Here is a 25,337-nt window from a genome sequence, read left to right on the forward strand (position 1 = left end):
TATGTTTCTAGCTCCCACAATGCAGTAATGCCTAACAAACACCAAACAATGCACAACAAGTCCCCCAAAAATGTAAAGAAATAAATGAAGCAATATACACTTTTTACTCTGTTCAGTGATCTAAGTTGGTCTAGAAATGTCCTCTAGCTACAGTAAATTCATTCTTCCTGAAAAGAAAGATCTCTTTTCTAATCAATTTCTCCCTGTATAGTTGTCTGATTTTATTTGAACCGGAATCCATTGATTATATTTCCTTTGTTCCGGGTGGGGAGTGAGATTCAGGTTCGTTTTTGGCCATTTTCTCCACAGTCTGTCCCTGCTGGGAGCATTTGATGCAAGGAAGTGTTAGTGTAAGAAAGCCTATTGATTTCCTGACACCGGCAATATGAATGCACTCCGTTCTGACAGCCCAAGTCGCTGAGGTTTTCTTTAGGTCATGTGAGGTGTTTCTTTGATAGGATCCGGTATTGCAATGAAAAAGCAGAACCCTTATTGGGGCTAACATGAAGACAATTAGTCAGATATTTTTATGCTTGTATGGCCAACTCCTGTGGTCATTGTCTTGGTCATTGTTTGGCCATGATAACGACAAGAGGAGTTTGCTATAAAGCACAGAATTAGGACCAGGCTAAGAGACAATATCAATGTCTAGCCTACATATGGTCAAATACTTAATTCCAGTTTCATTCTCTTTTTCCAGATGGACTGGCTCACACCTGAGATATGAAGTGTGTTATGTGAAGCCAAGGTGTCATCCCACCTTCCAGGTGGTGGGGAGAGATGGTGCACTCTGTTGCCATGACAGTGGAAGTCCTCTTTGTTATGTTGTTTCTGACCAGTACTCAGTGTAATCCCCTGGCAGACTTGTCAGTGAGCCGGGAACGCTTGGAGCGTGTCCTGACCCAGGCCAGAGAGGACAAGCAGGACAAGCAGCAGGCCTCAGGGGGGGCGCTCAGCTACAGCACCCAGCAGCAGCTGGAGGAGATCAGCTTCATGGACCTGGAGACCCACAGAGGGGCCAGCAACAGAACCTCTGTCAACAGATCCAGGCCAAACTCCAGCATCCAGAAACTTGCTGGATCCAAGGGTGGGAAGGCATCACAGGAGTTGTGGGAAGAGCAAGAGGGGGGCCTGAGCCGAGTAGACGAGGGTCCCACGAGTGAAACAAATCTTTCTCTTGACGCTATCGACGAGTACGCATATCCAGATTACAGGGGGAAGGGCTGCATGGACGAAAGTGGCTTTGTGTTTGCCATCGGGGAGAAGTTTACCCCGGGGCCCTCCACATGCCCTTGCCTCTGCACGGACGAGGGACCCCTGTGTGCCAAACCTGAATGTCCCAAAGTTCACCCTCGCTGCATCCGGGTGGACACCAGCCAGTGCTGTCCAGAGTGCAAAGAGAAGAAGAACTACTGTGAGTTCAGGGGAAAGGTCTACACAACGCTACAAGAGTTTAAGGTGAGTCTGGAAATTATATCTTTAAAGGTTGACAGGGTGTTATTCTCTAGGAAGCAAACATAAGAAAATGAGCCAAAACGGGAATGGATTACCTGAACGTGTACAACAAGAAACGCTAGTGTTTGTTATCCGTTTCAAAACGTTTTTCCACATGAATACAACCCAGGTGATGATGACATCCTTAGGCAACCTCTTTCATAGTGCTATTTAATTGAAATGTTTTCTTGTGACAGTTTTCTTATGACAATCTGTGTTTCAAGAGATCAACCTCTGAATTGAAAAGAAACTCCAGCACACTAGTGATCTAGTAGCTGATTAAACGCAACTCCACGATTTACGATGGAGTTGAGCGGCGACTTGTGTGGGAAGACTGGAGCTCTGACGTCACATAAAATGAATTACACACTACCAGTGGTTGAAAAAGTACCTAAATATCATACTTGAGTAAAAGTAAAGATACTTTAATAGAAAATGACTCAAGTAAAAGTGAAAGTCATCCAGTAAACGACTACTTTAGTAAAAGTCTTAACGGTATTTGGTTTTAAATATACTTAAGTATCAAAAGTAAATGTAATTGCTCAAATATACTTAAGTATCAAGTAAACGTATAAATCATTTAAAATTCCTTATATTAAGCAAACCAGACGGCACTATTTTCTTGTTATTTTTTTATTTACGGATAGCCGGGGGGGGGCACACTCCAACACTCAGACAACATTTACAAATGAAGCACGTGTGTTCAGTGAGTCCGCCAGATCAGAGGCATGTTCCCTTGACGAGGGATGTTCCCTTGCTTAGTGTATGAATTGGACCATATTTCTTTCCTGCTAAGCATTCAAAATGTAATAATTCATTTTGGGTGTCAGGGAAAATGTACGAAGTAAAAAGTACATTGTTTTCTTCAGGTATAAAGTATTTTTACTTAAGTACTTTACACCTCTGCACACGACATTGTTCTGGGTAGCTATTCTTTGGATGCTAAAATGACGTCGGAGCTCCAGTCCCCACTAGTCGCTGCTCAACTCCATTGTAAATCATGGAGTTGAATTTAGTCGGCTGGCAATCTAGATGTTCCACAGTTTTAGTGGAACTTGTTACCAACGTTTCGGTCTCCGTAGACATTCCATGTGGGAAACTGTTGATAGATTGCCAGTGTATCGTGAATACTATGACAAAATACTTTTCAGTGTAGCGAGCAAACAAGCAGCGAAGCACATTAGATGATGGCAAAAGTCAGCATTTATTTTATTCACACAAAGTTTGAACATTCCTTGGGCTGCTAAATTCTATAGTATGTTTAAGCTTAAGAGCAATTGTGTTAATATTCTTATCTTGATATATTCTAGTCTTGGTGGAGTTATCTATTTTAAGCCAAGCCCAGGAGACCTCAAAAGGGCTTATTCTTTTATTTATTTTAGAAGTTCCATTCACAACTATTCCATCAGCCTTCTATTCTATTTTTGATGAAAGAAAGGTATTATATGTGACTGTTTAAGGCATCCCTTTGTGCTAGCACTGGAGGGTCACACCAGGAGGTTAGGTCTAATATGGGACTTATTTCCATTAATGCAGAGTGATACAAGCAGCTCTGTATTGAGAGGCACAGCTTGTAGCTCTCCTGGGAGAAGTCTGTGCAGAGAGAGAGAGAGAGATCAAAAAGAGAGAAAGGAAAGAGAGAGAGAGACCCACTTCCACTAAAGTAAATGTCTCCTATCCTCTGTGGATGCCTGCCTAGAGGTTTAGAAACAAAGCAACAGGCAGAGCCTTGTGGTCGATTGCTGTGTTCTGCGGCGGTACTGTTAGTGGGGTCTCTCTCTTGCCGTTTTTCACATTGGAGTGCTGGTCAGAAGCTCGAGCCGCTCTGCAACCGTCTTGATCCATGCTGTTAGGTTTAACCTATGTTCTCTGATTTAAAGGGAAATGCTCACACGGCCACAAGTGGCTTCAGACTAAAGCCTACGGTGGTAGCATCTCCAGTCAAGGGGGGTGACTTGGTGGAAGGCATATTGTCGACACAAGTTGCATCATGGGCCCTGTTTTTCCACAATACTTTCAGACTTGGAAATCTCCATTAATCAAACTGTTCTCTCTAGTTCACAAAGCAAGACATTTGCAGCTTATATCTTCTGTTTCCAACTGAGCGCACAATCAGCACATTGATTTCCCTATTCTCGGTTGATTGTGCACTGAAGTTCATTTCTCAACTCATGTCTCCTTCAAATGAAGTATGTATTTCCAATAAAGTGCCGTGAGATGGGACCTCCCTGTGTTCTATGCTCTGTGGCTGAATGTTTGATGTTCAATGTCCCTGTATTGGCTAGTGGACCAGACAGGCGAGTGAGTGAGTACTTGCATGAGAGAGAGAGAGAGAGAGAGATTTTTAAACAGTCTTTTTCCCTCTGCCCCCAGGTGTCTCCGTGTGAGAAGTGTCGCTGTGAGGGGAGTGGAGAGGTGTTGTGCTCTGTGTCAGCTTGCCCCCAGACAGAGTGTGTGGACCCAGTGTATGAGCCTGATCAGTGCTGCCCCATCTGTAAGACCGGTGAGAGATCCTGCTTGTCTCAACATTTTTGGTACCTTAATACGGAACACACGACATTTCATTTACCATTTTGATTTGACTGTATGTCTTTGAGAAATCATACATGATTGGCCTGACAAATTATTGCCAATAGTTGGTTGCAGTGCTAGATTTATTCATATGATTGTGTGCATGTGATAATGTATGACTCTTTATTAGCCAGCCCTGTTTGTTTCCAACGCGAACAGATATTCTAGGTTCGGTGCCACAATATGCTGGTGTGAATAAAAGGCGAAATCAGGGTTTGAGCATCCTGGGTTAGTGTGTGAGAGCTCTCTGATTTGAAAGAATTACACTGTCTTATAAGGGCGCTTCTCTGGCTCACTGTGGACTCTCTGAAGTTGTTTCAGATGATTTTAGACAGCATGTCCTAGATTGTGTCCCCTTATTTTTCTTGGCGTGACTCTAATGCAACATGGCAATGTCAGCAACGTAGCTTCCTTCAGCAGAAAGAATGATGGCTGGTGAGACTCATCTCAGGCGTGGCCTCTTAAAGCGATGATGTTTATCACAAACAAGGGAAATGCTATCAACATTACATTCAATACAGTGCACTTGGAAAGTATTCCGACCCCTTGACTTCTTCCCTGTATTGTTACGTTACAGCCATATTCTAAAATGTATTAAATAAAAAAAAATATCCTCATCAGTCTACACACAATACCCCATAATGACAAAGAGAACTGGTTTTCAGACATTTTTTTACAAATGTATGAAATAATTCAGTACCATGGCTATGAGACTTGAAATTGAGCTCAAGTACATCCGGTTTCCATTGATCATCCTTGAGATGTTTCTACAACTTGATTGGGGTCCACCTTTGGTCAATTCAATTGATTGGACATGATTTGCAGCGGCACACACCTGTCTATATAAGGTCCCACAGTTGACAATGCATGTCAGAGCAAATACCAAGCCATGAGGTTGAAGGAATTGTCCGTAGAGCTCCGAAACAGGATTGTGTCGAGGCAGAGATCTGCGGAAGGGTACCAAAAAATGTCTGCAGCATTGAAGGTCCCCAAGAACACATTGGCCTCCATCATTCTTAAATGGAAGACGTTTGGATCCACCAAGACTCTTCCTAGAGCTGGCCGCCCAGCCAAACAGCAATCGGGAGAGAAGGGCCTTGGTCAGGGAGGTGGCCAACAACACAATGGTCACTCTGATAGAGCTCCAGAGCTCCTCTGTGGAGATGGGAGAACCTTCCAGAAGGAAAACCATCTCTGCAGCACTCCACCAATCAGGCCTTTAGTGTAGAGTGGCCAGGCAGAAGCCACTCCTCAGTAAAAGCACATGACAGCTGGCTTGGAGTTTGCCAGAAGGCACCTAAAGCACTCTCAGACCATGAGAAACAAGATTCTCTGGTCTGATGAAACCAAGATTAGACTCTTTGGTCTGAATGCCAAGTGTCACATTTGGAGGATGTCTGGCATCATCCCTACGGTCAAGCATGGTGGTGGCAGCATCATGCTGTGGGGATGTTTTCAGCGGCAGGGACTGGGAGACTAGTCAGGATCGAGGCAAAGATGAATGGAGCAAAATACAGAAATCCTTGATGAAAATCTGCTCCAGAACGGTCAGGACCTCAGACTGGGGTGAAGGTTCACCTTCCAACAGGACAATGACCCTAAGCACATAGCCAAGACACAGAAAGGTCGCAAGGAAAGTCTTTGAATGTCCTTGAGTGGCCCAGCCAGAGCCTGGACTTGAACCCAAACGAACATTTCTGGAGAGATCTGAAAATAGCTGTGCAGCAACACTCCACATCCAACCTGATAGAGCTTGAGAGGATCTGCTTGAGAGGATCAGCAGAGAAGAATGGGAGAAACTCCCCAAATACAGATGTGCCAAACTTCTAGCATCATACCCAAGAAGAACCGAGGCTGTAATCGCTGCCAAAGGTGCTTCAACAAAGTACTGAGTAAAGGGTCTGACTACTTATGTAAATATTATATTTCTGTTTATTTTACATGATATATTTGGAATAAATTAAATGTTTTTGCTTTGTTATTATAGAGTTTTGTGTGTAGAATTTTAGAATAAGGCTGCAATGTAACAATGTGGGAAAAGTCAAGGGGTCTGAATACTTTCCGAATGCGCTGTACCTTGATATCATTTACCCTATAGCAGCAAACATTCAATGAAAAGTGGTACCAACAAATATTTTTGGGGGGTGTATTTATTGATACACATCAAATAACCAGTGTTGGTGTGGCATTTCAAGTGAAGTTAAAAGGTCACTATGAACCTTATCAACTTCACCTGACCTATGTCAACTACATTTGAGAAATACAATATTTTAATATTTTTATATATATTTCTAAGTACTGTATTGTTTTAAATTGCAATTTTTGCAACAGATATTTTTGCATACATGTGCATTTGTTCTCTTCAGCAGTAATACTGTCTCTCTATGGATGTTATGGGGTTACTATAGTTACTGCAAGTTCCCTGGTGCAGAGATTTAGACAGTAATCAATGTTTGCCCCAAAGTCAGGATTTAAATGTTTGCCCCAAAGTCAGGAGTTATTTAAGAGGCACAATGACTAGCAGAACTATGACATACTGAATGTAGTGTCCATGTATATTCAAAGATCGTAACAAATTCATGTGCTCATTCAGGCAATAAGAGCTTTGTGGTTTCATGCTTTTAAGACAAATCAAGGCCAGTGTCAGGCCCTCTATTACCATAAGATTACTACATTACCATTTTCCCCGTTTCAGAGTGCCACTTTAAAAGTGTCAAGTGGTACTTGACTCTACATTTAACGCAAATGTTGTCATGGCTTCATTGAGAAGTACTTGGATCAGTAGATTATTACATGGGTAGCCACATAGGTCTGTCTGGTAACAATGAAACATTTTCCTCATCCTGAGTCCGTAAGAGGACCACTGTCAGCTATAGTAAAGGCCACTTGTATCTGAGTCAAGCTGAGAAGTTAACCTTTTTCTCATTTGTCTCTGTTAAAATGTCACACCTCCAGCTGCTTTAAAAGGACTATGCGTGAACATTTTGGCACCCCCAGTCACACCCATTCGCCACGTTACGCAAATCTAAAATAATTCAAATCAGTGAGGCTAAGTGAACAAGTGCACACCTTGCTAGGAAGCACAGATAGTTGTGACGTGGCCAGTGTTGATGCAGTAAGTCGTGTTACTGGGCCAGAAGGCAGCATCGTCATTCTGATCTCAATGTCCCAGTGTATCATAGACACTGGGCTGTTTAGGTTCTCATGTTTTTGATTCCCCTCATCAAAGAGATTGAAATACACAAACACATGTTTGGTTGAGCTCATTTGCTTCCCTCGATGGTTCCCTTGCCACCTCATTCACATTTCTTACATTAGGTTTCCTCGTATGCGAACGTGTAGTTAGACAACACACCTTTTCATATTTTCCTACAGTAGGCTACTTTTTGGGCTCTATTTTAACAAACCTAACACAATGGTACATCTTGGAGCCGGCAGTAGCGCTATAGGTACGATGTCGTAGTTGTTGAACATAGCATTCACACTGATATAGGGGCTAGGCCCTACCGTAAATCCATTATGGCTGAGTTATGGACATGCAAGAATGTTGTCAATAAGCAAGATAGAATGCATTATTTATAAGGCCTAAATAGAGAGGGAATAACTCTACTGAAATTCTAATCAAAACAGCTTGTTTTAAATGGGCTATGTCTGAATACAGTTGGGGGGGTGGGCAGGACTGCTGGTGTGTGTAGACAACACTACAAGAAACATGCATGGTCCAATTCCTCATTAAGCCCTTGTGGGTGTAGAGTTTTTAAGGAGAACATCCATAGGGCTTCGCACTGGAGAAGGCACTCATCCGTATTGCGGCATCTGCAGCTTGAGAATGCGGTCAAAGGCACAGAATTTAAGATCAACCACAACATGATTAGCCTCATGAAAACGTCTGGCCACTGGTAACCTATGGATCTTCTCCTTAAAAACCTCAAGGGCTTAATGACCTTTTATGTTTCTTCTAGTGTTGTCTACACAAACTGGTAGTCCGTCCATATCTATTGCTTCTGGTATTGCTATGTAGCCCAGACTGTTGTCTCTTCCCAATTATATCTGACAATGAATTGTCAATTATTATTTTTTTATTCCTTTTTATATATTCTTTTATATATTAATAAGCATTGACTCCCTATTTGCCAGTCTCTAATTAACTATCTGCTTGCACCTGTTGCACTTGTTACACACAGCAGGTGTTTTAAGTACGTGTCGTCTTAATTTGTTTGTACAGCACTGATGAAGGCATATGGTCGAAATGTATGCTCTGTTTATTTAAAAGAAATATATATTTTTTATAAAAGCACCACAGCACTTTCACTTTGTGTATTCTTTTGAGCATGGAATAAATGAATTGTATCATTTTTGCACATCGGCCTGCTTGGGTTATTCCTCTTCATGGTTTTGAGTGCAAGTACTTTTTGAACTCTATAAACATAATGGAACCATCTTGTAACGGTTTTCTGTATGAGAAGGAGAGTCGGACCAAAATGCAGCGTGTAGATTGCGATCCATGTTTTAATAAACAAACGTAAAACACAAATCAATACAAACACTACAAAATACAGAACGTAATGACCGTAACGAAAACCTAAACAGCCCTATCTGGTGAAAACACATTGACAGGAACAAGGACACTAAGGACAATCACCCACAAAACCCAACACCAAACAGGCTACCTAAATATGGTTCCCAATCAGAGACAATGACGAACACCTGCCTCTGATTGAGAACCATATCAGGCCAAACATAGAACTAGACAAACTAGACATGAAACATAGAATACCCACTCAGCTCACACCCTGACCAACCAAAACATAGAAATATACAAAGTAAACTATGGTCAGGGTGTGACACATCTTACGAATCTCATTCACACTTCTCCAGAAATAGCAGACAGCTCCTTAATTCTTATCTTAAAGCCATTACGGTGAATAATTCTAATATGTTTGGTTTTTAATGAAATTGTGTATGTAAAAAAATATATATTTCTTTTGCCATAATATCTCTAAATAAATTGGTCAGGAGCATGATATCATAAAATTGCCAAGATAATAAAGACATGACACATTGCTTTTGAACCAGCCTTCATTATAGTAGCCTAGGCCAAGGGTAAATGTAGCCTATGGAGGGCTTGGTTTTTAATCATATGAAATGGAAAACATGCAATTGTTACAGAAACATTACTTCTAAATACGAGGGTCACCGGCATCATCTCATCTCTCGTTTCATGATGATCATATGGACAAATACAGGACATTTTCCACATTTTGTTACGTTACAGCCTTATTCTAAAATTGATTAAATTCATTTTTCCCTCATCAATCTACACACACTACCCCATTGTGTCGAGGCACAGATCTAGGGAAGGGTACAGTTTGGATCCACCAAGACTCTTCCTACAGCTGGCCGCCTGGCCAAACAGCAATCGGGAGAGAAGGGCCTTGGTCAGGGAGGTGGCCAACAACCCAATGGTCACTCTGACAGAGCTCCACAGTTCCTCTGTGGAGATGGGAGAACCTTCCAGAAGGACAACCATCTCTGCAGCACTCCACCAATCAGGCCTTTATGGTAGTGGCCAGAAGTAAGCCACTCCTTGGTAAAGGGCACATGGCAGCACACTTGGAGTTTGCCAAAAGGCACCTAAAGCACTCTCAGACCATGAGAAAAAAGATTATCTGGTCTGATGAAACCAAGATTGAACACTTTGGCCTAAATGCTAAGCGTCAAGTCTGGAACAAACCTGGCGCCATCCCTACGGTGAAGCATGGTGGTGGCAGCATCATGTTTTGGGGACGTTTTTCAGCTGCAGGGACTAGGAGACTAGTCAGGATCAAAGAAAAGATGAACAGAGTAAAGTACAGAGATCCTTGATTAAAAACCTGCTCCAGAGTGCTCAGGACCTCAGACTAGGGCGAAGCCAATACAACGCAGGAGTGGCTTCGTGACAAGTCTCTGAATGTCCTTGAGTGGTCCAGCCAGAGCCCGGTCTTCAACCCGATCGAACATCTCTGGGAGACCTGAAAATAGCTGTGCAGTGATGCTCCCCATCCAACCTGACAGAGCTTAAGAGGTCTGCAGAGAAGAATGGGAGAAACTTCCCAAATACAGGTGTGCCAAGCTTGTAGCATATTACCCAAGAAGACTCAAGGCTGTAATCGCTACCAAATGTGCTTCAACAAAGTACTGATTAATGGGTCTGAATAATTACAGTACCAGTCAAAAGTTTGGGGACACCTACTCATTCCAGGGTCTTTATTATAATTTTTTTTTACAATTTTCTACATTGTAGAGTAATAGTGAAGACATCACAACTATGAAATAACACAAATGGAATCATGTAGTAACCAAAAAAGTGTTTAACAAATTCAAAATATTTGAGATTCTTCAAAGTAGCCACACTTTGCCTTGATAACAGCTTTGCACATTCTTTGCATTCTCTCAACCAGCTTCATGAGCAATGCTTTTCTATCAGTCTTGAAGGAGTTCCCACATATGCTGAGCGCTTGTTGGCTGCTTTTCCTTCACTCTGCGGTCCAACTCATCCCAAACCAACTCAATTGGGTTGAGGTCAGGTGATTGTGGAGGCCAGGTCATCTGATGCAGCAATCCATCACTCTCCTTCAAAACACAATCCATCACTCTCCTTCAAAACACTTTGTCTGGAGGTGTGTTTTGGGTCAGTGTCCTGTTGAAGAACCAATGATAGTCCCACTAAGCGCAAACCAGATGCGATTGTGTATCGCTGCAGAATGCTGTAATAGCCATGCTGGTTAAGTGTGCCTTGAATTCTAAATAAATCACCAGCAAAGCACCCCCACACCATGCCTTATCGCATTGTTATTATTATGTGTTTAGATTGATGAGGGGAAAAAACTCATGTATCCATGATATATTTTTTTTAACTAGGCAAGTCAGTTAAGAACAAATTCTTATTTTCAATGACAGCCTAGTAACAGTGCTGCTTTGTTCAGGGGCAGAACGACAGATTTTTACCTTGTCAGCTCAGGGATTTGATCTTGCACCCTTTCGGTTACTAGTCCAACGCTCTAACCACTAGGTTACCTGCCGCCCCATAAGGTTGTAATGAGGCTGTATAAGGCTGTAATGTCATAAAATGTGGAAAAAGTCAAGGGATCTGAATACTTTTCGAATGCACTGTATAGCTTACATGAAGGGGGTTTTACGCATGTTTAAAATGGGAGCTGGCTAAAATGTCAGCCTCTAATACATATATAAAAAGGGGATGTCCGCTCACTGTTTTGCTGCTCCCAAGCTTGATCTTTTAATACATCTTTGGTTGTTAAGATTGATTTCAAACCAGTCACACGAGCCAAACCCTTTATTGATAGGCTTGCCTAATTGGCGAACGCATTAGGCAGAACAAAAAAATGTGGCTTCATGCTTGTTTTAAATCTAATGAAACTAAATCGAAAAAAACATTAGTTTTTTATCTTTATTAATGCAAGGGTTACTGGCACAAAAACAGACCTCTCTTGTTCCAAGAGCATAAAAGGCACTGTGCATCGCGGCCGGATAGGTTGCGCTTCCACTCACAAAATCCATGGCATTACCAACTGCCTTACTGCTATGACCTGCTTTTTGTTGGTCTTTAAAATTCCGATATGCGCTTAATTTTAAGCACACACCTCAAATATTGCCACCTCTCCCACCTCGGCACAAGCGAGCTGTTATTAGACAAGTGAATTGCTGAACCTGGCTCAAGGGTTGGAAAATGCCAGAACGCCAGTTTTTACATGCTGAAATGGCCAACTAATGTGCGTTTGGCACTTGCACCGCCTTAGTAGAGCCCTATGTGATCTTTATGTCCTTATCCACTTCAGTGTTGATTATACATCTACCAATATTCAACAACTCACCCATTCTCCAATAAGTTTGACTCAGGGTAGTCTCAAGTTTTGATTGTATTGTAGGTGTCAGGCTCACACGCAGATGTTGTTTAAGGCGGAAACAGCTGTTGCAACCTCCTGAGAGCTCCGTGCATCTGAAGTGTGACATCAAAGCATCTCTCATTGCTAATGGCCATCATGCTGTAGACAGGGTGGGAGCCTCACAAAAAAAGATTGTGCAGTCATGGAAATACCTTATTCTTACCCTTTCCTTACGGACATGTACAACAGGAATTGTTTTTAGAAGAAAGACTGAGAAATAGAAGTTGGTCATAGAATAGTTGTCATCATTTATGCTGTCATTCTTTTTATCTAATTTTCACACACATTACATTACTATCATTCATTTGATAGTATGCCTTGTATTACCATTGTAAAAAACCTAAGGTTTGGGAAGATTGACACAGTCATTTGGGCTTTTTCAGGCATGCCAAATCCGTTATAATCAGCAGCTAGAGAGCACCATGTCTCAGATGTGTTGTTCACACTGTATGCAAAGAGACACTTGAGGAAGAGCCAGGGAGAGAGATGAAAGTGAGCGGTATTGCTAACATCCACTCCAGGCAGTTGTTCATGAATATCAAAGAACATCTGTGGCATGGCACCTTTGTGAAATGAAAACAGGTTCCACCAGGTTTTTACCTGTTCATTTAACCAGGGTAATCTGTCGTGACGATACAATCATCATGTTATATTTTATTTCATATAACAGCTCAAATACAATTAGTCGATTGTTTGGTCGTTGGGCTGTTGGTCGACCGAGATTGTTTTAGTCGAGAAAGTAACAAATATATATATTTGCGCCCATCCCGAGGCATGCAGAGGCCAAATCGAGCTCTGTACCACATTGCCAGTTCTGTCAATTTAGTCATTGTCTTTTGTTTGGAGCACTCCAGTCAATGTTGAGTAAGGACACACATGCATAAAAATAGGCCTATGGGCTACCTGGCCTGTGCGCAAATGTAGGCATATAAATGTGCCCATTTGGGGATCTGATAGTATTTCTGATTGGCCTTAACTCACCACCACTAATGAATGACCTGTGGAGCTTCTCCAATTTAATGTTTTCTTCACATCAAACAGCAAACAACAAAGTCTGTTTTTACATCCATTGAGATTTACAATAGTTTCTAAATGTATTTGAAAAATCATTCCAGCTCTCTCCCTTTCGATATCCACTCAGCGTGAAAGGAATTTTTTTTTGTGTTCTGATCTAGTGGAAACGTCATAAAATAGGCTTCTTATCAGTGCATGACTTGGACTGAAATAGGTTCCGGTACTCATTTTGGGTGCTGGTACTGTTTTATATTTAGGTGGAGGAGCTCCATAATATTTTTGAGCAAATATTTTACAAGAGGAACAGGAGCTCAAGCAGTAGAACATTTGAGGTACCGCTACTCAGCTCTGGTGAGCTCCTGCCCAAGTCAAGCACTGCTTCTTATCCCTTGCGTAAATAGCCTAAAGCTGTTTCTGCCCCGAGCTCACTGGCGCGGGCAACTGCGGGCCCAGAATATTTTATATAATGTTGTAAGTTTGCTAGCGCAAGCTTTGGACCAGACCCAAGTTAATAGTTGATACAATGTATCAAGTTTGTTGCAGACAGGCCATGTGTAGCCAATGCGATTTATAGGATATTTATTTTTTCATTATATTTTCTACCTGCAGGTTGCAATGTTCATATTTGTTGGCTTTATGTAGGCTATTTTTACATAGTTGGCAATGGCAGTAGAAGTTACTTTTTAGGTTTGTATTATTTTCATTTAGCTTTGGATATAATTTTGATTAGCCACATGACAATAATTTTTGAGATATGAAGACTTAATTATAAAATTAAACTGTTTCACGAAAATGTGCATATGAAAACCATAATTGGCATGCAGATCAGTAGAAATGGTAAGATAATTTGGCATTCCATATGAGAAAGGTTGCCGATTTCCTCGTGTAGCCTATTACCGGCATCTTCAGGAGAGTAATGGCAGAATCTGCGAAAGCCAGCAGGAGCGGGGAGGAGAATAGTTGGGTCAGGTTATTTTATTTCTTCTGGTTATCTAGATCTCTGGCACCCTCTTGAAGCATCAAACCATAAACTTAAAGCATCAGACAACCTCAATGCACATAGTTGATTTTATTAAAACACATAGGGTGTGTCTATATATGGAAAAATACACCTATAACATTTTGAGCAAATGATTGGTCGAAATAACAGAACTTTCGGTCGACCAATATTTTTTTTTGTTGGGGACAGCCCTAGTTTACCATATAGTAGAATCTGGAATGATACAGTAGATGTCAGAATGCATGCACAGTCAATTTTGTAATATTTGTGTTGTGGAGAGTAACACCAGGCAGGAGACGGGAGTACAGGTTAGCGTGTCGTTTAGTTAAACATCTCGTGTAATACCACTTAGGACCATAGTGCGCATGTGCACTGTCTAATAGGTGTCGTAACGTAACACTTTCGTAATGCATTACTGCTTAGTAACATCATTGCAACTAATATAGACAGACGTAGATCACAGATACTGCACTCCTGCGCCATAGCTTTTAACTCCTAAGAATGAGGTAAGTATTTTGGAAATACTCTAATGCAATACCTGAACAATGCATATTTAAAATGTCTCAACTACTGGGTGGAAGTAGACTTATCAGAGCCCAGCACAAGTCCAGGGGATTATTCTGCCCTGAAGGAGGAACTTGTGCTCTATTAACTAAAGACAGGTAATGTCCTTTTTCTTTCACTTTGCTTTTGAACGTATCAGTCTTTGTTATTTCACTGTTCATTTTTCAACTCAAAGGTCAAGCTTTCGAGGTGCTCTTTGCTGTTGAAAAGGATACCTCCGCTCTTCCTGGGCTTCCAGTGGTAGGCCAGGTTCGGGTGGAAGGTCAGGCTCTGTCTCTTTTGTACGTCCACAGTCAGGAGCATCGTCCTGGGGGTCGTTGTTGTCGTTGTCTCTGCTGGGGCATTGGACAGTAGCAGGTGATCCACATAAACGTTGAAATGGCCAACTTGGATATGGAAGGTAAAAAGAGCTATGCGTCGAAGGATCACACCTTCTTGGGGTGTCTGAAATCATGTACATCACCCTTTTCTCCCTCTTTGAATTATCTGACAGTCTGAGTCTGTCATGAGATTTCTTCTGCTGTATCTGGTGCTTAGCCACAGTGTTGGACAACTCTGGTTTCAACAGTGTCAGGTGGGTATGTGGTTGGCGTTTCAGAAACATTTCAGCTGGTGTACATTCCGTTACTGTGTGTGGTGTGTGTGCCGGTAAATGAACAGCAAGTGGGCAAGCCTTTGGTGGGTGGGCACAGACTGAACCTTGAGTCTAGTCCTTCTTAAAGGTTTGCACTGCTCTCCGTTGCTCCTTTTGATGCAGGATGGTAAGGTGGTAGCAGGATGTGCCTTAATCCGTTGTTTTGCAAAACATTTAGAAGTGGTTCCAGATAACTGCGGGCAAGTGTTTTAATTTGAGTGACCCCTGGAAGTCCCTCATACAGGTCAGACAGCAGTCTCCTCCAGAACTTGGGAGGTAACACCACCCTTGATCCCCACAGAACACAGCCTTGATTCGTAGATAACTGATATTTGTTATTGTTGAATGGACAAAGGCTATTGTCGCTTACAAATGTTGGCCCGCCCACCTATGTTAAGTCCAAGACTTTTGAAAGCACTGGGTCTTTCTTGGTTTCCTTTGCCCTGTCTGAAGGAGATATATGCAGTTTGTCGATGAGAGAGATCTGGAAGTCTGCTCCATTACTTCAATGGCGGTGTCACTTTTGCATGGTAGTCTTGATAGTGCATTGGCATTTGCGTGATCACTGGATCGTCTGTACTCGATCTCGTGGTCGTAGGCTAGCCCTATCAGAGCCCAAAGTTGCATTCGAAGTACAGCCATGGTTGGTATGGCTGATTTTGGTCCAAGGATGGCCAACAAAGGCTTGTGATCTGTCAGCAATTTGGAAGTTCATTCCGTAGAGGTATTTGTGAAAGTTCTGCACTCCAAATATTATGCTCAGGGTTTCCTTCTGAATTTGAGCTGAATTTTTCTCACTTGGTGACAGTCTGTGTGTCACGGTCGTCGTTAGAATGAGGTGAGGACCAAAGCGCAGCGTGGTAAGTGTTCATCATATATTATTAAGCCGAGAACATTAAACAAAATAACAAAGGAAAAACGAAACGAAACAACTAACGACACCTGCCTCTGATTGAGAACCATACCAGGCCAAACGCAAAACACAACATAGAAAAGGAACATAGACAACCCACCCAACTCACGCCCTGACCATACTAAAACAAAGACATAACAGAAAGAACTAAGGTCAGAACGTGACACTGTGATGCAAATGCGATGGGGGTGTTCTTCACCTGATGATAAAATATCTGAGATGACGGCTCCTACTCCTTATGAAGATGCATCACAAGCGAGCCTCCGCTTCGTCTCTGTGTCGTAGTGGTCAAGCCGCTTGCTCTTTCGAAGATGCTGTTCGGAAGTTTTGAATGCTTCTTCTAATTGCGAAAACCATTTCCACTTTGTTGGCCTGCAGCAGTTGGTGAAGTCGATGCAACAGTGTGGATAGGTTTTTGTAGGGGATAATACATTTTTCGTAACGAAAAAAATCTAGTCTGAAATTTCAAAGTGGAAATTACAAACTTCATATGCCTTTTTAAATCTCAAATACACTATAGAAGTTTTACATTTCCTACATTGCAGGGTGATCAAATTAAGATCCTACGTCTGTAGTTCAGGAACCCCAACAATTATCTCCGCTCTGATACATTCGTGGTTGCTGTTGCTGTCGGTTTGGTGCAATCCTTGTGCATTGATCTTGTATCTGAGATACCTGGAGAAACTCACGCAATTGTCTGCGTTTAATTCTCACTCCAAAACATTGAGAAACACGTGTGCTTTTTTTCATCTTTTGAGTTCATTTGCAGCCAGCCAACGCTCAAAGCACTCTAAATAGTAATCCTCTTTTGTAGCCTCAAACTCTGGTACTTGACCAATGGTTGCCATTTTCATAGTTATTTGTTCTGTTTCTACATTCACTTGTATTCCTTAATTTTCAGAATGTTCATCTAATTCTTCAAGTTTTTGCAATTTCTTCATTCTCTGCACACATTTGTAATCATGCACACACTGTTTTACGTTTATTTTGTCTTCGTATGCCTATTTTTTTTGTTAAAAATATTTCCCCCTTTATCAGAATACATATTCTCCACTGAGATCACCTTTTTTTCAATGGGTTCAATGCCAGTTCTTACTTTCCCCACCAGTGTCGATTTTCTGGACTCCAATAGGATCACTATTAGCAGCTTCCGATCACTGTGCTATTTAGCAATGCTTAGCTAGCTTTATGGCAGTCTTCTACTGGTGGTAAAAACTGGCGATTGCCCATGCCATCATATTTTCGAGTTTCATTACTCACGCGACATTCTTCCCTTCAAGCAATGTCTGTTGATGAAGTTTTATCACCTCATCGCCACTGTAATATTTGTGTTGTTGAGAATATCCCCAGGCAGGAGACAAGAAGTGTGTCGTTCATTAAAACATCTTGTGCAATATCACTTAGGACCATTAGGTGTCTGTCTATTAGGTGTTGTAACATAACACTGCCGTAATGCATTACTGCTTAGTAACAGCATAGTAACTAATATTGACAGATGTAGATCACAAAACTAAAAATGTAAGTCTCGGTAGTTCTAAAGATTCCATTTCCATATTTTGTACACACAATCAATTATACCTGTCAACACAATATATAAAAAGCATGCTGAGGAACTTCACTGCTGTACATTTTCAGTTTCCTGCACTCTCCAAGAAGGCATGAAGAAGAAAGTCAATCCGGTAGTTGACTTGACTGACTTTCAATCAGTGTTGGGGAAGCTACATTTACATTTAGAAAATATAGTTTACCAAGCTACCAATTACTTCCCATTGGAAGAAGTTAAGCTACCCTTAAGAAAAATATAGTTTACTTAACTAAAGTTACCTTGAAAAAGTCGTTTTTTTACGGAAATAAACTGAACCAGAGCCAAAACCACTTCAAACAGCGAAACATGATGAAGCCTGGTCGTCAGGGGAAGCCTAGTCATCAGGGGGAACAGGAACTCTCATTTAAAATGAGGTAAAAATATTAATGGAATAGGTTTAGAGATGCTGCAAAAATATATTCTTCTTGCTTGGACTATAAATGGAATTAAGTGGCTATAGTTTACAAATGTTTTGTTATTTAATGAAATGTTGTTTTTATAAATGGGCTGTTTTCCCCAAGTACCAGGGCAATAACAATAACGAGGTAATAAACAGGGGGTACCGGTACCAAGTCAATGTGTGGGGGCACAGGTTAGTCGTGGTAATTTAAGTATTATGTACATGTAGGTAGGGGTAAAGTGACTATGCATAGATAATAAATAGCGAGCATCAGAATTGTAAAAAAAAGGGAGGGGGTGTCTAGACTTGGTGCTCCGGTACGGCTTGCCATGCGGTAGCATATAAAACAGTCTATGACTTGGGTGGCTGGAGTCTTTAACAATTTTTTTGGGCCTCCCCGAGACACCGCCTAGTGTAGAGGTCCTGAATGGCAGGAAGCCTGGCCCCAGTGATGTCTGTGCCGTACGCACTACACTCTGTAGCACCTTCTGTTCGGATGTTGAGCAGTTGCCAGGTGGTGACGTAACCGGTCAGGATACTCTCGATGGTGCAGTTGTAGAACTTTTTTAGGATCTGGGGCCAAATCTTTTCAGTCTCCTAAGGGAGAATAGGCGTCATGCCCTCTTCACGACTGTCTTGTTGTGTTTGGACTATGATAGTTTGTTGGTGATGTGGACACCAAGGAACTTGAAGATCTCAACCCGCTCCACTTCAGCCCTGTTGATGTGAATGGGGGTGTGGTCGGCCCCCCTTTTTCTGTAGTCCACGATCAGTGTGGCAGATGTGGTGTTGCCTACCCTTATCACCTTGGGGCGGCCCGTCAGGAAGTCCAGGATCCAGTTGCAGAGGGAGGTGTTTAGTCCCAGGGTCCTTAGCTTAGTGATAAGCTTTGTGGGCACTATGGTGTTGAACACTGATTTGTAGTCAATGAACAGCATTCTCACGTAGGTGTTCCTTTTGTCCAGGTGGGAAAGGGCAGTGTGGAGTGCAATTGAGATTTAGTCATCTGGTGCTGATGTGAGCCATGACCTGCCTTTCAAAACACTTCATGGCTACAGACGTGAGTGCTACATGGCGGTCGTCATTTAGGCAGGTTACCTTCTCTGTCTTGGGCACAAGGACTATGGTGGTCTGCTTGAAACGGGCAAGTGTCAGTGAAGACACGTCCTGGTAATCATCTGTCCCCGCTGCCTTGTGAATGTTGACCTGTTTAAAAGTCTTACTCACATCGGCTACGGAGAGCGTGATCGCACAGTCGTCTGGAACAGCTGGTGCTCTCATGCATGCTTCAGTGTTGCTTGCCTCGAAGCGAGCATAAAAGGCATTTAGCCCATCTGGTAGGTTTGCGTCACTGAGAAGATCACGTCACTGGGCAGATTGCACAAGGTTGTGCTATTTTCTTTGTTTTTTTGCATTGTTTGTAACTTTAAAAAATATATATATATTTTGTGCATAATGTTACTGCTACCGTCTCTTATGACCAAAAATAACTTCTGGACATCAGAACAGCGATTACTCACCTCAAACTGGAAGAAGATTTTTATTGTAACGAGTCCGATGTGAAGGATATACTGCTTTCCCGGGAACAGGCCCAAATCCCTGTCATTTGCATGAATAAAAGACGTAGAAAAAGGAGGCGGAGGTCGGGCTGCCTTCTGAGAATTCGTAGGCGAGCGAGTAAACCCCCACTGCCATCCATTCTATTGACCAACGTGCAATCATTGGAAAATAAAATCAATGACCTACGATCAAGATTAAACTACCAACGGGACATTAAAAGCTGTAATATATTATGAGTTGTGGCTGAACGACGACATGAATAACATACAGCTGTCGGGTTGTACACTGTATCGGCAGGATAGAACAGCAGCCTCTGGTAAGACAAGGGGTGGCTGTCTATGTATCAAGGTTTTGCTTGCCTTAGGTAGAGTTTTCATCTATACTCTTCGTAGCAGTCTGTTTACAACCAAAAACCGATGCTGGTACTAAGACTGCACTCAACGAGCTGTATACGGCCTCCTAGTGGCCGCGGACTTTAATGCAGGGAAACTTAAATCTGTTTTACCTAATATCTTACAGCATGTTAAATGTGCAACCAGAGGGAAAAATAACTCTAGACCACTTTTACTCAACACACATAGACGCATACTAAGCTCTCCCTCGCACTCCATTTGGCAAATCTGACAATAATTTTATCCTCTTGATTCCTGCTTACAAGCAAAAATTAAAGCAGGACGCACCAGTGACTCGGTCAATAAAAAAGTGGTGATATGAAGCAGATGCTAAGCTACAGGACTGTTTTGCTAGCACAGACTGGAATATTGTCTGGGATTCTTCCTATGGCATTGAGGAGTACACCACATCAGTCACTGGCTTCATCAATAAGTGCATTGATGACGTCGTCCTGACAGTGACTGAACGTACATACCCCAACCAGAAGCCATGGATTACAAGCAACATCCACACTGAGCTAAAAGGTAGAGCTGCCATTTTCAAGGTGCCGGACTCTAACCCAGAAGCTTATAAGAAATCCCGCTATGCCCTCCGACGAACCATCATACAGGCAAAGCATCAGTACAGGACTAAGATTGAATCGTACTACACCGGCTCCCACGCTCTTCGGATGTGGCAGGGCTTGCAAACTATTACAGACTACAAAGGGAAGCACACCTGAGAGATGCCCAGTGACACGAGCCTACAGACGAGCTAAATTATTTCTATGCTCGCTTCAAGGCAAGTAACACTGAAACATGCATGAGAGCACCAGTTGTTATGGACGACTGTGTGATAACACTCTCCGCAGCCGATGTAATACCTTTAAGTAGGTCAACATTCACAACGCTGCATGGCCAGACGAATTACCAGGACGTGTACTCCGAGCATGCGCTGACAAACTAGCAAGGGTCATCACTGACATTTTCAACCTCTCCCTGTCTGAGTCTGTAATACCAACATATTTCAAGCAGACCTAAATGACTACTGACCCGTAGGACTCAGGTCTGTAGCCATGAAGTGCTTTGAAAGGCTGGTCATGGCTCACATCAACACCATTATTCCAGAAACCCTAGACCCACTCCAATTTGCATACTGTCACAAACAGATCCACAGATGATGTTATCTCTATTGCACTCCACACCTGGACAAAAGGAACACCTATGTGAGAATGTCATTAATTGAATATAGCTCAGCATTCAACACCATAGTGCCCTCAAAGCTCATCACAAAGCTAAGGACTCCGGGACGAAACACCTCCCTCTGCAACTGGATCCTGGACTTCCTGACGGGCCGCCCCCAGGTGGTAAGGGTAGGAAACAACACATCCGCCACGCTGATCTTCAACACGAGGGCCCCTCAGGGGTGCGTGCTCAGACCCCTCCTGTTCTCCCTGTTCACTCATGACTGCATGACCAGGCATGACTCCAACACCATCAAGTTTGCCGATGACACAACAGTGGTAGGCCTGATCACCGACAACGACAAGACAGCCTATAGGGAGGATGTCAGACCTGGCCGTGTGGTGCCAGGATAACAACCTCATCGTCATTGTGATGGACTACAGGAAAAGGAGGACCAAGCATTCCCCCACTCGGCAGGTAGCCTAGTGGTTAAGGCGTTGGACTAGTAACCGAAAGGTTGCAAGATCAAATCCCAGAGCTGACAAGGTAATAATATGTCGTTCTGCCCCTGAACAAGGCAGTTAACCCACTGTTCCTAGGCCGTCATTGAAAATAAGAATTTGTTCTTAACTGACTTGCCTAGTTAAATAAAGGTAAAATAAATTAAAAACAGGGTTAAGATCAGGTTGAGAGCTTCAAGTTCCTTGGTGTCTATTTCACCAACAAATTAACATGGTCCAAGCACACCAAGACATGTTGTGAAGAGGGCACGACAAAACCTATTCCCCCTCAGGAGACTGAAAAGATTTGGCATTCGTCCTCAGATTCTCAAGAGGTTCTACAGCTGCACCATCGAGAACTGGTTGCATCACTGCTTGGTATGGCAACTGCTCTGCCTCCAACTGCAAGGCACGACACGGCCCAGTACACCCCTGGGGCCAAGCTTCCTGCCATCCAGGACCTCTGTACCAGAGGAATGTCAGAGGAAGGCCCTAAAAATTGTCAAAGACTCCAGCCACCCTAGTCATAGACTGTTCTCTCTGCTACCGCACTGCAAGCGGTACCAGAGCGCCAAGTCTAGGTCCAAGAGGCTTCTGAACAGCTTCTACCCCCCAAGCCATAAGACTCCTGACCATCTAATCAAATGACTACCCAGACTATTTGCATTGCCCCCCCCCCCCCCCTTTACGCTGCTGCTATTCTCTGTTATTGTCTATGCATAGTCACTTTAATAACTCTACCTACATGTACATATTACCTCAATTTCCTTGACTAACCTGTGCCCCCGCACATTGACTCTGTACCTGTACCCCCTCTTTATAGCCTCGCTATTGTTATTTAACTTCTGCTCTTTAATTATTTGTTACTGTTAATGCTTTTTTTAAAGATATTTTTCTTAAAACTGCATTGTTGGTTAAGGGCTTGTAAGCATGTGACAAATACAATCTTATTTATTTTTTATATGTTAGGAACCCGTAAAACGGCAGCCTTCCCCTCCCGCGCCATCTCTCTCAGCACTAAATAAATCAAATGTTGAAACAGAATGGCATTGCACATCTCACTGTTAATATTCCCACTATGATGCGGTTTTAATATAAGGTCCTTCTTTTTTAATTTTGTCCAAATCATCCTAAAGTATCAACAAACAAAAAAATATTTTTTATCTGTGTAAATAGACTTTATTAGGGCAAGTCTACAGTGAGCACAAATCAGTTCACTTGCAAGACCTATTACGCTGGAAATATTTTAATGTTCATTTCAAGCACTTTTGATTTAGCTAGAGTGCGCTTGCCAAAGATCAGAATGAGCACAATCACTTTATAACGCAACATTTTTACAGACAAAACCATCAGTAGAGAAATTTTTATTTGCACAGCCTTTTATCCCCAACAAGTCAGTTTGATGGAAACACCCCTCTTGTGGGACAATGTGTATAGTGTTTTTATGCAGATTTTTTGAATATTCTGTCGCCACATGGATGGCAACCTAGCTAGTAACCAGATTTCCATCCAACCTTTCTATGTGAGGAAAGTACATGTACATAATCATTCCGTGCCTACTTGTTCGGTCTGTGGTTGTTTATTTTATGCCTGCTGGTTAGTCGGGCAGACACAGAGAGAAGTGACAGAGGAATGCATTATCAAGAAGGATAGAGAACAGTTGCTTCACGAGGTATCTCTACCTGAAAATGCATGATCTAAGTGATTGATAGTTGTTATTAAGCATTCATAAAAGTATGCCTTATTTACTTTGAAGACCTACTAAAATAGTGATTTTTGTCAGACAGCATATGCAACAATTGAAATATTTTATTAAAGAAAAGTAATGTGAACAAATTATGGTTAAGTAATGGGCAGTCTACCATCATGAGACTTTTATGAATTGCTTTATTCTGTCTGGTTACAACATTCAACCCACATAATACATTTCATTTAGAAATGCATTTCATTTAGAAACTGAAAACCGTGATCATTTTTTAATAATAGATCAGAACCCAAACCGACACTAATCGCTTAGCACTAGTAATCGCTCAGCATTGATGGTTTTGTGTTTCATGACAAAACCACTAGTAAAGTTCAAAAGCCATTTAACTTTTTTTTTGGGGTACATAGGAATTTAATCAATTTTTTTTGGGATGTACACTATTTCATTACACACAGTCAATTTGATGGAAACACATCTCGGGTGGGAAAATAGGCATATTGTTTTTATGCACTGGTGTAAAGTACCTCAATAAAAACACTTTAAAGTACTAGTTAAACTTTTTTGGGAGGGCATCTACTTTACTTTACTATTTATGTTTCTGACTAATTTTACTTTTACTTCACTACATTCCTTAAGAAAATATTGTACTTTTTACTCCATACGTTTTCCTTGACGCCCAAAAGCACTTGTTACATTTTGAATGCTTAGTAGGACAAGAAAATTGTCCAATTCACGCACTTATCAACAGAACATCCCTGGTCATCCCTACTGCATCCGATCTGGCGGACTCACTAAACACACATGCTTTTTTTGTAAATTATGTTTGAATGTTGGAGTGTCCCCGTGGCTATCCGTAAATCATTTTAAAAAACGAAAAAGTGGTGCCGTCTGGTTTGCTTAATGTAACGAATTTTAAATGATTTATAATTTTACTTTTGATACTTAAGTATATTTGAGCAATTACATTTACTTTTGATTACTTAAGTATATTTTAAACCAAATACTTTGACTTTTACTCAAGTAGAATTTTACTGTGTGACTTACTTGAGTCATTTTCTATTAAGGTATCTTTACTTTTACTCATGTATGACAATTGAGTACTTTTTCCACCACTGTTTCCATACGGATTTTAGAATATTCACATTAAAATCTGTAGCCAATTGGATGGAAACCTAGCTAGTGACAGCTTATGAGATAAACAAGAATGGAAAACGCTCTACTTCTAGATCAACACTAAAACCTAATATACCCTGTCGCTTCACAAGATAAAACCTTCTGCTGTCTTACAGCATTGTTCCGGAATAATAAGATAAAAAGAAAGAAACAAAGTCACACACTCTAATTATTCTCATAGTTTACTCTCCGTTAGTCAGCACCTCTACAAAACAAACATTTTTGGGTGTGCGTCAGCTTATGCCTTTTACTAGACTAGAATAAAAAGAGGACTTTTAACATGTGACAGCACATATTCAAGACTACACACTCATTCTATTGCAACATGTTGGGAAGTAAATGATTCATACCATAGAAAAATCACTGCTCCAAAGGCTTCTCCCCTTCAAACACTTTCACTTACCATTTTCACAAAGCCAAGGCATTTTGCTGCATTCATAATGCATATGTACTAAGGAACTGCATTACGGGGAAGTGATTTTTGTCTATTCTGCTATTTCCCTTACCTCAGCTCGCAGAGCCAGAAAAGTGGAGCATTAAGGTGTCCCTGATTTCTCTCATATGGCAATGGCTGTTCCTTTCACACTCAGTCCACCTGCTTAGTGACATATTGGGACAAGTTTTCAGTACCTGCATATTACACAAGCACATATTACACCAATCCATTTGTGTTTTCTGATACATTCTGATGCTGGAGGTTATTAATGGTGGATAATGCTCTTTTG

At 41.7% G+C, this 25,337-nt stretch overlaps 1 protein-coding gene across 1 annotated transcript in view; it reads left to right on the forward strand.

Moving 5' to 3' along the window:
• Positions 1-25,337, forward strand: part of LOC110502291 (brorin-like) — a 48,198-nt gene that overhangs the window by 17,209 nt on the left and 5,652 nt on the right. Inside the window, exons 2-3 of the mRNA XM_021580216.2 lie at positions 701-1,458; positions 3,868-3,997. Coding sequence (XP_021435891.2) covers positions 781-1,458; positions 3,868-3,997 — 808 coding nt within the window. The 5' untranslated portion in view covers positions 701-780. The remainder of the gene's footprint in view (positions 1-700; positions 1,459-3,867; positions 3,998-25,337) is intronic.

Source organism: Oncorhynchus mykiss, chromosome 23, assembly GCF_013265735.2.
Source record: "Oncorhynchus mykiss isolate Arlee chromosome 23, USDA_OmykA_1.1, whole genome shotgun sequence".
Taxonomy (NCBI): Eukaryota; Metazoa; Chordata; class Actinopteri; order Salmoniformes; family Salmonidae; genus Oncorhynchus; species Oncorhynchus mykiss.